The 13,425-nt window shown below is 37.8% G+C and overlaps 1 protein-coding gene across 2 annotated transcripts in view; it reads left to right on the forward strand.

The window, feature by feature from the left end:
* Window positions 1-12,493, forward strand: part of LOC306904714 (serine/threonine-protein kinase PAK 3) — a 28,442-nt gene extending 15,949 nt beyond the window's left edge. The window contains exons 6-16 of one of the 2 annotated variants that reach the window (XM_079474760.1): window positions 1,890-1,952; window positions 3,192-3,344; window positions 3,598-3,772; window positions 4,610-4,673; window positions 6,435-6,483; window positions 7,364-7,476; window positions 8,067-8,184; window positions 8,276-8,375; window positions 8,567-8,763; window positions 9,088-9,225; window positions 9,301-12,493. In XM_079474760.1, coding sequence (XP_079330886.1) covers window positions 1,890-1,952; window positions 3,192-3,344; window positions 3,598-3,772; window positions 4,610-4,673; window positions 6,435-6,483; window positions 7,364-7,476; window positions 8,067-8,184; window positions 8,276-8,375; window positions 8,567-8,763; window positions 9,088-9,225; window positions 9,301-9,390 — 1,260 coding nt within the window. In that variant the 3' untranslated portion in view covers window positions 9,391-12,493. The remainder of the gene's footprint in view (window positions 1-1,889; window positions 1,953-3,191; window positions 3,345-3,597; window positions 3,773-4,609; window positions 4,674-6,434; window positions 6,484-7,363; window positions 7,477-8,066; window positions 8,185-8,275; window positions 8,376-8,566; window positions 8,764-9,087; window positions 9,226-9,300) is intronic. The other variant, XM_079474761.1, reaches the window with a different exon arrangement.
* Window positions 12,494-13,425: the final 932 nt, after the last annotated feature.

A 13,425-nucleotide genomic window follows, 5' to 3' on the forward strand; every position in this document is an offset into this window, starting at 1 on the left:
GGTAAACACAACTGCTAAAAGAAAAACTGAAAAGTTCACACAAAAATAAAAATACTGTCCTCATTTCCTCACTCTGGAGTTCCAAATCTGTATACAATTTTTTTCGGATCAACACAGAGAAATATATTCGGATGAATGCTTGTAAATAAGCAGTTCCTTTAAGCGTGAGCTTAGAACCTATCTACACTAATGCGTTTGAAAACGCATCTCCAGTATCTCTCTCCGTTTTGAGACAACAGGGCTTTTCAAAAACGCACTCGAAAGTGGATACATTTCCAATCGCCATTTTCGCGTTGTAATGTGGATGAGGAAAACAGAGGCATTTAAAAACTGTTTGATAGCATTAATGTCAGTTCATGCATAGTTTAGATTGCATTTTAAGAGACGGAATATTTAATTAGGCATCTCGCAGTTATGGTTTGGCAGCGGGGCACAAGTTAAGTTTCACGTTCGCATATTGCTTGTGTTACCCGCAACATCTCTTAGTGACCTCATTATCCGTGTATTTAAAAAAACTTGCTCCACATTGCCGCAACATAATAATGTAAATAAAGTAAATAAACGCCTGAAAGAAATGACGCATGCTGATGTGTATTATGTTTCACTCATTCGTAGTACATGGATGTAAGCGTTTTCAGACGTTTCAGTGTGGATGGGCAGTGTTTGGGAAACGCTGGAAAACGCTAGTGTAGAAGAAGAGCGTTTTGAAAACGGAAACTCAGTTTTCAAATGAAAACGCAGTAGTGTAGACTCATGGTCAGGCTGGGTTTTGAAACATGGTGATATACCTGTCCTACTCAGCTTACCAAGGTTTGCTGGGATGACCTCAAAACCAACAGCTGTTGGTCCATCTTATCAACCATCCACACCATCTAGATTGTTATACCCGCCGGCAACCATCGGCTAGTGTGGCAGTGGTCAGAAACAACATGTTGTCATCAAAGATCAGAAACAACAGATTTATATGTTTCTTGCAATAATTGAAGATTAGTAATGTTATGTGCAGGCAACATATTGTTTACTCTGCAAATGTAAAAAAACAGTCCCATTTTCCATTTAACTCAGCAGTTGACTCAGGTTCTCTGGACTTTCCATGAACTAAAACTCATGCCATAAGTTAAAAGGTTGTCTACTGTAACATGCCTGACTGGCATTGGAAGCTGTGAGGGTTAAGCTTATTTTTGTCAACTTTATTTTTCAACTTTTTAACAATGAATCTTGATGCAATGTATTTACGTAAATGTGTTGGGTTGTAGGAAGGTGTGCTTGTACGTGTTTATCCATCATCTCCTACAAAGATTTACAAACACACTGCAGTTTTGCCACGTGGTTTTAGAGACTTTTAGAGTTTTGGGCTTGAATACAGAGTTGAAAACAGTTGACAGGAATATATTTAATAAACAAGCATTCTTGAAATTGAAAACATATTACATTAGCATTACACCAAATATTATATCTGTATAAGTGCAATGTTTGGTTTAAAATAAATAACTAATTCTCAACAGAACAAGATAAAAGACATAGGCCTATGTTTCAGGTTACTCCTATGCAACCTTGCTTCACATATAAATTCATGTTGTTTAATAGCTGTTTAGGTATTTTCAGAGAAAATCTCATTCTTTACATGGCCCTTAACAGACGGTTTGGACTGATGATCTGGGTTTATGAATATGACATATGAAAGAGCTAATATCCCCTGAACAGTTATAAATTTCCCTTATTGATTTTTCTCACATATAGAACCATACTCAGAACCACCCTTTACCTCCGTCTACCTTCCTCACACCTTTCCCTCCAAACCCGTTCTCTGCAATCCATTTGTAGTGTTTAAATAGTGTTTATTGTGTCAAGTAAAATATCCTCCCGTTCTCAACCTTATCATCATTCAGAATCGCCTCCTGTCTTCCGGGCCACCTGTCAGCCTTAGATCCTGCAGCGCGTTTTTTGACAAGGTAAAACTTTATACTTTATATTGTACGGCACTGAAGATGCATCTTATTTTTGGCAAGGCTACTTCCTTAAATGTTCTGGCACTAGTCTAGTTTTGAACTTCACAACAAATGTAGTTCAGAATATATCAACATATGATGTTTAAAGATCCCATGAAAGATCTACCAAAACTATAATTTGACATTTGCTACTAGCTGTCCCCAAAAAAACAGTGTACACTTACTGTCAACTACAATATAGATTTTATTGTCTCAAAATCAAGACACATTGTGTACTGTAAAATACACGAAAATCTAAATTCTTGGGGTCTTTAAGAGAAGAACATTTTAATGGCAACACAGGTCTCAATTGACAGTCATCCCACCCATATTTTAAGATGTTGGTTATGTCTGTTGAAATTTGCTTGCTGGACTTGCTTTCCTTATCAGATTCTTCCTGTACCACACCATTGTAACATTCTATACACAGCCATATCAGTGCTACATGCGTGCCAGCCTGTGTATGTGTCTGTGCTATCTTCTGCCATTCATCACATACCTCCAGGTGCTGCACACCTCCGAAAACTCAAAACTCAATCTCTTGTATTTTAGGTGTAGAGTAGTTTGTGGGCTCATTGCCAGTTTTAAGCTGGCAGAGACAAATATCAAAATGCATGTGATGCTTAATCTTGTGAGTTTGACCTTTACACAAAGAAGGCTTGAAAGATTTAGCTCTGTTTTTTTAGCATGGGTATGCTAGCAACATAAATGACATCACTGACTTTTTTTACAGAGTACCAATGTTTGATATATTTGTAGGAAATAAACTGCCACAGTGACAAAAGAATCTACATAATCTCATTTACATCTGTCCGTAAACATAACAATCCAAAACATACAGATATGCTTGAAATATTCTACTGTTTTAATCTCAATTTCTCAACTGTGGTTATGATGTTGCCCTCTAGAGGTTTAAATTATTTGCAGCTGGCATAAAACAATACATGCACATGGCGACTTGGAATTGTGTAAAATCTCTCTTATGCTATTTTTTATGATAAATATAAATATTATAAAAAAATTGTTTTCTACACTGTGCTATGTAAGGACACATGTATGATTTATTTGTCAACTACGCTACCCATGTATACATTATAAAAAATGTTTTGAATAAAAACACACAAAATGTTGCCTTTGTGACATTGATGTTAAAGCCCTGTTTTCATTCTTTGTGTGTGTGTGTGTGTGTGTGTGTGTGTGTAGCAGGGTGCTAAGACAGCGTCTGAACCTCCTATTGCACCACCGGTGTCTGAAGAGGAAGACGAGGAAGATGAAGACGAAGAGGAAGGTGATGAAGATGATGATGACGATGAGGTCCCACCTGTCATTGCTCCACGACCAGAACACACCAAATCTGTTAGTATGATTTGATTTTGTAGATCACTGAGGCACATAACATCATCATATCTTTTCCATTTATTTACTTTCTGTTTTATTTATTTCTCAAGGTTTTTTACAGTTCAGTTTTTCTTTTAAACAGGTTTGCTTGAAATGAGAAATGTTTTAACTTTGAATCTTTTGATGTTATATATTTTGCTTTGTTGTTCTTCTACAACAGACATGGCCCAATAATCTCTTTCTTTTTTTACCTTTATCTATGTGATTCTAGATCTTCACACGTTCTGTTATTGAGCCGGCTGCACCTCTTGCTCCTGTCAAAGAGGTCACAACCCCTCCAGAGTCCCAGGTCCAGCCAGAGAACACATCCAGCACACTGTATCGTAACACTGACCGACAAAGGAAAAAATCCAAGATGACTGATGAAGAAATACTGGAAAAATTAAGTAAGTAGACATACATTTTGTATTTAGCTTTAGGATTTGATCAATTATACACAAGTATACATTATGTGGAAGGGAAAACAATCACCCAAATCAGTGGTTCCCAAATACAGTCCTCGGGACCCCCCTCCCAGAATGTTTCAGATCTCTTCTTATATAAAACACCTGACTCAACTGGTTAATATGTTATTATGACACATATACAACATGAGTTGAATCATGTGTTTTATAAAAGGGGAGATCTAAAACATTCTGGCAGGGGGGTCTCGAGGACTGACGTTTTAGATTAGTTTTAGGTACTATTGTATTGATGGGTAAATAGTTGCAATAAGAAATGTGTATGCGCCAGGAGTAATACAAATAAAAGCTTCGAGAAAGCATTCATCGTAATAATAAATTGTATTGCACACTTAATACATTACATCAATTATGCAAGCAAAAATGCAAATGATTCCTGTACACATTCCTTTACGACTTTTTACTGTGGATGTCGCTCAGTTATTTTCCGAGTGTACTCTGTGAATCATCTCAGTCTTTTTTCCTTTTGACTCCACACATGTGATGCAGATTAGTGATAGCACTAAGTACCAAAACAGAGATTACAGTTCTTACAAATGACAGAGATTACTGTTCCGGCATCGGTGGTCATACTCACGAGTCACGACAGACGCACACAGACATGTGCAGATCTATGCCTGTGTCTTTAACAGTTATTTTGAATGTGAGCCAAACTCTGAGCATCTCTCATTATTCTGCGATCACCTGTCCCACAACTCTCTGTGTGAATGTGTTTGCTCCTTCGTTATATATAGTATTACAGGTCTCTCTGTTTTCTTCCAGGAAGCATTGTTAGCGTTGGAGATCCCAAGAAGAAATATACACGTTTTGAGAAAATAGGGCAAGGGTATGTATATCCATGTATATCCATGCACGCACACACCCCCAGATGCACATTGCAAAGTTAAAAGGAAACAAAATAACATTTACATTACATTTAGGCATTTAGCAGACGCTTTTATCCAAAGCGACTTACAGGAGGCAAGAGCAATAACGAGTTGGATAAAACAGATGGAGATAAAGATTTGAAAGGAGAAAAGGCGAGGAAGAAAGAAATGTCAAAGAAGCCGATGAAAATGTAAAGGTGCTGTGTGTCATTTTTTTACCAACATCCAGCGGTGAGGTTGCGAATTGCAACCAACTGCTCGCTCCACCCCTCCTTTTCGAAGTAGCCTACTACGGAGGCCAAGAGAGGATTAAGATGTCGTATTAGAAAAACGTGTTCTGTAGAGCAGTTAATCTGTTTAGGGCTTCTGTAGAAACAACATGGCGACATGTCCACAACATTCTATGCAAGGGGATCCGCGCTTTATGTAGATATAAATAGCTCATTCTAAGGGAAGAAAAACATAACGCTTCATTATGTAACGTCTTTATTTATCTCTGAAGACATAGTTATGTATATTATATTGCATTTCTGTCAATAGATCCTCCAAAAAACGACACACTGGTCCTTTAACCTGTGTGACTATAGGCCAAAAACAAAGCGAAACTGAGACTGTTTAAAGTTCATAAATGTAAGTTATTTCTTTTTTTAACCTTCACGCCAATTAAAACGGAACAAAATGTAAAGACATGTCAAGTTAAGCGTAATAAACGTAATTTGAGGCAATATGTCAATCATGATTCAAATGAAACACAAGTACAGTTGCTTAGCATATGTTTCAAGCATTTATCCCTCATAGTCTAAAACAGTGGTTCTCAAAAGTTTCAAATCATGTACCACCTTTAAGAAAATGAGTTGTTCCAAGTATCACCTAACAACCGCCATAGAAAATCTAAATAATATTAGAGCTTTAAATCTTTATCTTTACAACTGGTCCTCCCGTGTTATAATGTATTATTAGAAACACTTTTCTTTACAAGCTGTTTTCAAACTAAAGAACATGTTTTTCAAGTTAGTCAGCAGTGTTAGTGGACAAACAACACTTGTCTGTAGTGCACTGAAATACACAAGAAGCTTAATTTACACTCAGCTCATTAGAAGAGAGAGTGAGAGACTCACAAGCATCTGTCTGCTCACGTTCTGTGTTTCAGCTACCTGTCACGTGCCTGAGTTACATCAACCAATGATAAATAAACAAAAATTCACTTTATTCAAATTCCACATAGGCTGAGATGTATTCTGTATTTATCTATCATGTATTAAACATTTGAAATTGTATTTAAAACATATAAGGTAAATACAAATATTTAGTACTTCTTTTTTCAGTCGTGTCACATACCACCAGGGGTCTTTTCAAGTACCACTAGTGGTGCGAGTACCACAGTTTGAGAACCACTGGTCTAAAACACCTCTTTTTAGTCATAACAATTTGACAAATGTGCAGTTACAGTATTGGACGAACATAGACAAAGGACAGATTTCTGCGTACTTGTTTCTGATGGTTCATGTATAAAGTAAAACTGTGTTAGGCTAACCAGATCCAGTCTAGCTCTAATATTTATGCACCCTGATCTGTGGACTGGTGCCCTGACAAGATAAGAGACAAGTAGATAGCCCCCTATATATGCCATTTCTTATTGCTGAACTTTGACCTTCTGTTTCTGCATAATGTACACGTTCAAGGCATGCATTTTCACCAGCTTCTCTGATGTGTATTTTCAGGGCATCTGGGACAGTATACACCGCTATTGACATTGCCACAGGGCAAGAGGTAAGCATGTTTATATATGGGTTAATAACATTTTATATATATGGTTTTTGTCCCTATGGTTTAAAAAGGGTTAACATTTCTAAATACATTCTGAAATTACTTGCATACATTCTCTTTTCTGGGGACCAAAATTTCTGGGGAATTTCTGGTTTTTAAAATCATTTTGAGAGAATATTTGGATGATAGGGTGTAACCATAAAAACGTGATACCAAAATAATTGATGTTAAAATACGTGAATATAATACCTACGTAGTTTAGGACAATCTTACATTAGATCTAATTTTTAGTAAATGAAAATAAAGGGAACAGCATTGTTCTGAATATTATAAATCATTTGGGGAATCATGCGAGTCGAGATACATCGATGAAGTGTATATGGTGTAAATGTCATCGTTCTGATGAACACATGAAAAATATTTTTCCTATGGTAGTCACTGGAGTCCAAGAACTGTTTGGTTAAAGCATTTGTCTAAATATTAACCAACAAACAAATGTATACAGGTTTGGACAACTAAAGAGTAATTATTGATAGAAATTTTTTGGGGGGGTGAACATTCCCTTTAAAATGTGAGATAATTTGACATGTTTAGCGTATGGTCAGGTATTCTTATGTATCAGGTATATTCTCAAATGGTATGACCCCAGGAATACATTGATAATTCATCCATTTGAAATATTCCCATCAAGGTTGTATGTGCATACATAGGTGTCCATTCATGCCTGTCAATTTAGATTTTAAATAAAAATGTCAAATTTTACACAAACCATACACAAACAAAGTGTTGGCATGAATGAATTACAATCAATGGTTTATTTAATATATTAGGGGAGAACTGATGATGCCTTTTGTTGACCAACCATCCTCCTTTCTGTGTTCAGGTGGCCATCAAACAGATGAACCTGCAGCAGCAGCCAAAGAAAGAACTCATTATTAATGAGATTCTTGTGATGAGGGAAAACAAAAACCCCAACATAGTGAACTACTTGGACAGGTACATCCTTGAGCTGAAGTGTGAAATCTCCACCCTTATGTATAATATATGGTTTCACTTGATATACTACATTCGTTTAGAACATTTAATAGTGTTTAAAGTTCCATAAATTAAATTGAAATGCCATACAAATGATCAAATTGTTAAAACTACCATTAAAATAATGCAACACAGGCTCATTGCAAACTGTGTACCGCAGAGATGACACATTTTTGTATGCAAATCCCAGAAGCGAGTTATCATGGGTGATTAGAACCGGCGATACTCACACAACGATACCGTATGGGTTTAGAAGACTAATGCTTTTTTACTGTTATTGGTCAGTTTTTGCACCAAATACCCGTGGCTGATTTGTATTAGCTTGTTGTGCGTTTTCAAAAAACGTGGTGTGGACACAGCCCCTAGGGTAGGAGTGGGGTTAGGTGCTCTGCTTCGTAACTTTCAATAAACCCACATCAGAACGGAGAAAAACACAAGTGCAGGGGTGTAGGCAGATGTACGTATTTCCAGTGAGCCTGGGTTGCAATAATCAGAGAACCAACTAAATAGGAACCAACATATGTGAAATAAATTTCTTATTTCTCTTAAAGTTATCTGGTAGGAGATGAGCTGTGGGTGGTGATGGAATATTTGGCTGGTGGTTCACTTACTGATGTGGTAACTGAGACCTGCATGGACGAAGGACAGATTGCCGCAGTGTGCAGAGAGGTATACACAAGCAAAAATTTGCATGACATAACATAAATACACACAAATTCACACGCTCACCTGACTCTTTTGTATATGTATTCTTTAATAGTGTATACAGGCTCTAGACTTCCTTCATTCTAATCAAGTGATTCACCGAGATATTAAGAGTGACAACATCTTGCTGGGGATGGACGGATCAGTGAAACTCAGTGAGTTACAAAAGTTTCTTTGTTTTTTTATTAGTCTAATATTGGTTTTTAATCTATGTTTTAAGTTAAGTTAAAATGTTGCCCATGCAGGCAACCACCACTCAAATGTCCAGAAATACCAAAAAATCTGATATTGAACATAGTGCAACGTCATAACCCTCTTTTCTATCACTCGCTCTTTCTTCCTGTAGCGGATTTTGGGTTCTGTGCTCAGATCACTCCAGAACAAAACAAACGTAGCACCATGGTAGGCACACCCTATTGGATGGCTCCAGAGGTCGTGACCCGAAAAGCCTACGGTCCCAAAGTGGACATTTGGTCCCTGGGCATTATGGCCATTGAAATGGTAGAAGGAGAACCACCATACCTGAATGAGAACCCACTCAGGGTAGGAACCTTTAGGACCTCCAAAACCCCAACATTGGCTTTTTAAATAGCTGTCCACTGTTAAGACTTCTGTATGTGATAGGGTGAAATGATAAACCTCTCCCTGACTTTGCTGATGCATAAATGTTTTTGATTTAAACAATTACGTTTAATTGATGTATTTTGTCAGACCTGGGAGATCAAAACAACGTACATGCTGAAAATGTGGACCAATGTTATCAGTGTGAATGAAGTATTCTTTGAATGGACTATTTATAAACGTGGGTTGGCCGGGCACGCTTTTCTATCGCTGTTACACTGCATTAAACATTTCGTTTTATGGTAGGCCCTGTATTTAATCGCGACTAACGGCACTCCGGAACTGCAAAATCCTGAACGGCTATCCTCAGTGTTCAGAGACTTTCTTAACCGCTGTCTTGAGATGGATGTGGATCGGAGAGGTTCGGCTAAGGAATTGCTACAGGTAACAAACATCTGGATAACTGTAAAACTGGGAAAGAGATTAAACCTAATTATAAAACATCGTTTCTTTTTCCAGCACTCGTTCCTGAAGCTTGCCAAGCCTCTCTCCAGCTTGTCTCCACTGATTGTAGCCGCTAAAGAAGCCATCAAGAACAGCAGCCGTTAGGATGTTCCACCTAGGACGTTCCAACACATGCAAACATACGCAATCACAAAGACACACGCACACAAGCTGCTTCAGGCGCCAGAGCTGATGTGTGTATATGTGTGATGGCACAAAAACACCATTTCTGAATTTGGACACAAACACAAGCACATGCTTACACATGCACCTCCTTCTAAGTGGAGCTCTTCAAGGTCTTTGGCATGGAGTCGGCCCCGCTGCCTGGCCCCTCAGATGTTTGGAACTGCCGCATCAGCATGCAACCACCTCTGTGCGTCTGGAGAGGAGACAGACAAATTGGAAACAACTCCTTTGGTCGTTCTCTCTGGAATAAAAGATGTGGATTACACTAGACCTCTAAAATCAACCAACCTATGCTCTTATTTAACTACTGACTTGGATTACAAATGACCATGTTCGGGTTTTACAGGGTTTCCCTGTAATAAATGTCCAAAGATGTGCACCTGCAAATCTCTGGATCTCCTTAAAACATCTGCATGACTGTCTACTGCAGCTATTCACAGCAATCATTTCCTTCATACACTGTGTGTGAGTGCAAATCAGAGCATAGAAGTGTGTTTGTTTCGGAGAGAGAGAGAGAGAGAGAAAGATGGAGTGCAAAATCACTGCAAGTGTGAATCTCACGAAACATGGTCACATTTCACCACAACACCAAAAGATACATAATAAAAATGGAGAAACGTTAATGTAGAAAAAATGAAGCTAACTTTTAGCATTCAATGTCTTTGCTAATGTGTTTATTTCTATGTATGTATTTATTTATTTATTCTTTCTTTTAGGCCCGTTAACATTTGCAATATTTATTTTTCTATTTTTGGGGGGGGGGCTAAATGTGACCTTTGACAGATTCTGTGAGTTTGACACACATAAAATGGATTTTCGGTTTGTTACTGTATTAATATGTAATAATTTGAAGGATGGTATATTTGCTAAACTCCGCTCTTTCGCTCGCTCTCTCTCTCTCAAACAGAATGGATTCACAGACTGTGTTTTCTTGTGCAATATCTTTGCCATATGACACAGCATCAATGTTATACTATGCATTTTAAGAGCTAATGCAAAATGCAGATACAACCCATGAAGAGCCAAAAGAAGAGTGGGCTTTCATGTTATGTCTAGGCCACTATAGAGTAGGAAATCCTTGCCGGTGTTTCATCATTTGTTAATCACACATTGTGTGAATCTTTACAATCATTCAAAGAGCAGTAACTGGTTGGCAGTAACAATATTTGCATGGTAAAGAACTGTTCACAAAGGAGACGGCTTTGTTGTTGGTCTCGTCACCGCATCTGTATTTTCTCATTTTAAAGGCCTTCTAGTTACTAAACTATGGCAGAAAACGTTTGTGACGCAACATAAAGAAACACAGCACATTTGCTGTGTACATTATAGGGCATTGACATAAAAACGATGGTTTCTATGATTAGTTTTCTTTTAAGTCATGCCCCAGATTGAAAAGAACTTGCTGAGCGATGAGGTTGAACTCGTTGTTACATATTTATTAGCACAGTACGTAGAATGGGACCGAACTAGCAATGCAAAGGCCAAGCATTGTATTCCACTTTGTATTACGTTCTTTTTAGATGTTATTTTTTTATTGCAAGCATTTGTCCTGTGCGAATTGCCCTTAAGAGAACAGTCTGTAAATCCAACCCTACCATTTGAACACCTCATGGGGCGCAACACACATTGATGGGGTGTTATTTCTAATGCCTTTTCAACATTGGTCACAAGTTTAAAAATGTTTGACTTTTGCTGAGGTCATCCTTAAAATCTCTCTCGGTTTTTACGAATAGGGATTCATACAATACAGGAGTCTTAGCATATGCCCTTGTATAGGATGTAGGTGTCTGATAGATTATGTCAACTTTATATATTTCTTTACAAATGAGTGTTTGGTGTGGGAGTTGTGTTATGTATGTGCGTAGTTACGATAACCTTGGCCTGCTTTTAGTCTGTTTTTCAAATCACTGTGAAAATTCAGGATATTACACTTGACTGCACCAACATAAACAGACAGGTACACAAGTAGATGTAGAACAGTAGTTTAGCAGACAACCGTAGGCATCTAAAGGCATGGACAGCAATATCTTAATAGAGCTAATGCCGGCGTGTATACCGCAATGGATGTCACAACCAGACCTACGGCTAGTATCAAAGCAGGCAAATGGGAGTGTTGTTTTATAGTCGAAACCAGTTTCATGCATGACATAACTGAATTACTTTCCTCAAGCTCTGGTAACCTTTGATAAGTTAGCATTACAAACATTTGAAGATGATATTTAATGTACATTGTCATGTTTTTTTAATGAAAACCTTACAAGAGTAATATTCAGGCTGCTCTTTGATATATATTTGTAAATATTGTGCACCCTTGTCCCAAGTAATACAACAAATCAGAAGTATGACGGAGATCTCTCACAGATCTCATGCCCGTAACGGAGACATCACCATTGGCCAGGCTAATGCACCCATTACCAAACGACCCACTACTGCAACCCACCCCGAAATACTGGAGCAGATGCAAGGAGGAACACATTCTTGCACACAACGCAAATTTATTTATAGCCCATGGACTTTCTCATCGAGAGACCCTTCGTATTCAGTCAGGACTTGGACCCGAAGTGAACTATGAGCACATGTAAAACGTAACGGATGTGGAAAGCGCAATGACTCACTCCAGGATTCCTCTTGTCTCTTGTAAATACCCTTTTCTTCTGAATGTGTGAAACCTGTACACGTGCTGTGATGAAATCCCTCTATTGGTGTCTAATTTGAGAATGGAACAAAGACTGAAAATGCTTACAAACGTTTTCTTTTTAAATTGTTATTCTAGTTATGACATTTGAAAACTGCTGATGTTGACTTGTGCACATCTTAGCCAGTCCTATCCTCGCTCTTTGAAAGAAAAATGAAAGAATTCGAAAAGTATGAAAAAAGTGTTCGAGAGAAGGGGAGAACTATTGTTTTGGATAAGCTATTTTAAATTGTGGTTGAAGCAATAGACTTTTTGAATTCTAAGTTGTGCATGGCTGTGTCTTGAGTGTAAAATCAAAGAAAAAGCTACAGTTTGGGAACTGGACTGAAATATAAAAAATATAATAAAAACAAAGAAAAAACAGGACACGATGCTGTTTGTTTAGATCCAATGGTCCAAATCACAATACTGTCTGGAACTGCCACACCAATTATTGTTGAATAATACATCATCCTAATTCACATATGTATATTGTTCTCTGAGGTCCACTTGTAATGTTAGCACGTTTTTACATGAAAAACAAAACAATTTAAAAGTACTGGACGTTTTTTTGACCTGGATGTGACCCTTCCTTACAAGAAAATAAGTATACTTCAATGTCAATTTTATAAATACTTAAAAAAAAAATTCAAGTATACTAATATTAATGTACTTGTAGTATTAAATTGGACTAATTTATCCACTTTTAGAGTATAAAGTTATACATTAAGTATAGCACAGCCTCAAGCAAAACAATAAGCAAATCAACAGGGCAGACAAACATAGTGTAGGTAGTCCAACAAACATAGTGAAAGAGACAGTCGAGGGCATAGCCGCAGGAAAGTATTTTGAGCAGGGGGTGCTTTGAATTTATTTTACCAAGGCAGAAGTTACGAATCTCAAATGTTTCCAACTACTTGTAAATCATGAGAAAAGTTAATCAAAACACTGACACAGGGCTGTGCAGTCGCCTGTCAATGGCGTCATCCGCGTTACCCTTTGTTACGGCGTTTTCTGACGTAGAAACCTTATGACAACAGTGTCGGGGGGACAAATGCAGAAGTAGTGTTTAGCGTCTAGCCACTAGCTTGTTTCGAGCAATCACTTTTTTATAGACCACAATTATACGCAATATTCATCAAACTTTATTACTGAACCTCGTCCGCCAGCATGATTTCTCGTTCCTGTCTGATTGATGGCCATCAGCGGTGGAGTGGAAGACAACAGGTCCCATCATTCCACGTTCCTTTGCAGCGTCATCAAGCTACAAGTGGTGGTTG

Source organism: Barbatula barbatula (assembly GCF_947034865.1).
Source record: "Barbatula barbatula genome assembly, chromosome: 2".
In the NCBI taxonomy this organism is placed as follows: domain Eukaryota; kingdom Metazoa; phylum Chordata; class Actinopteri; order Cypriniformes; family Nemacheilidae; genus Barbatula; species Barbatula barbatula.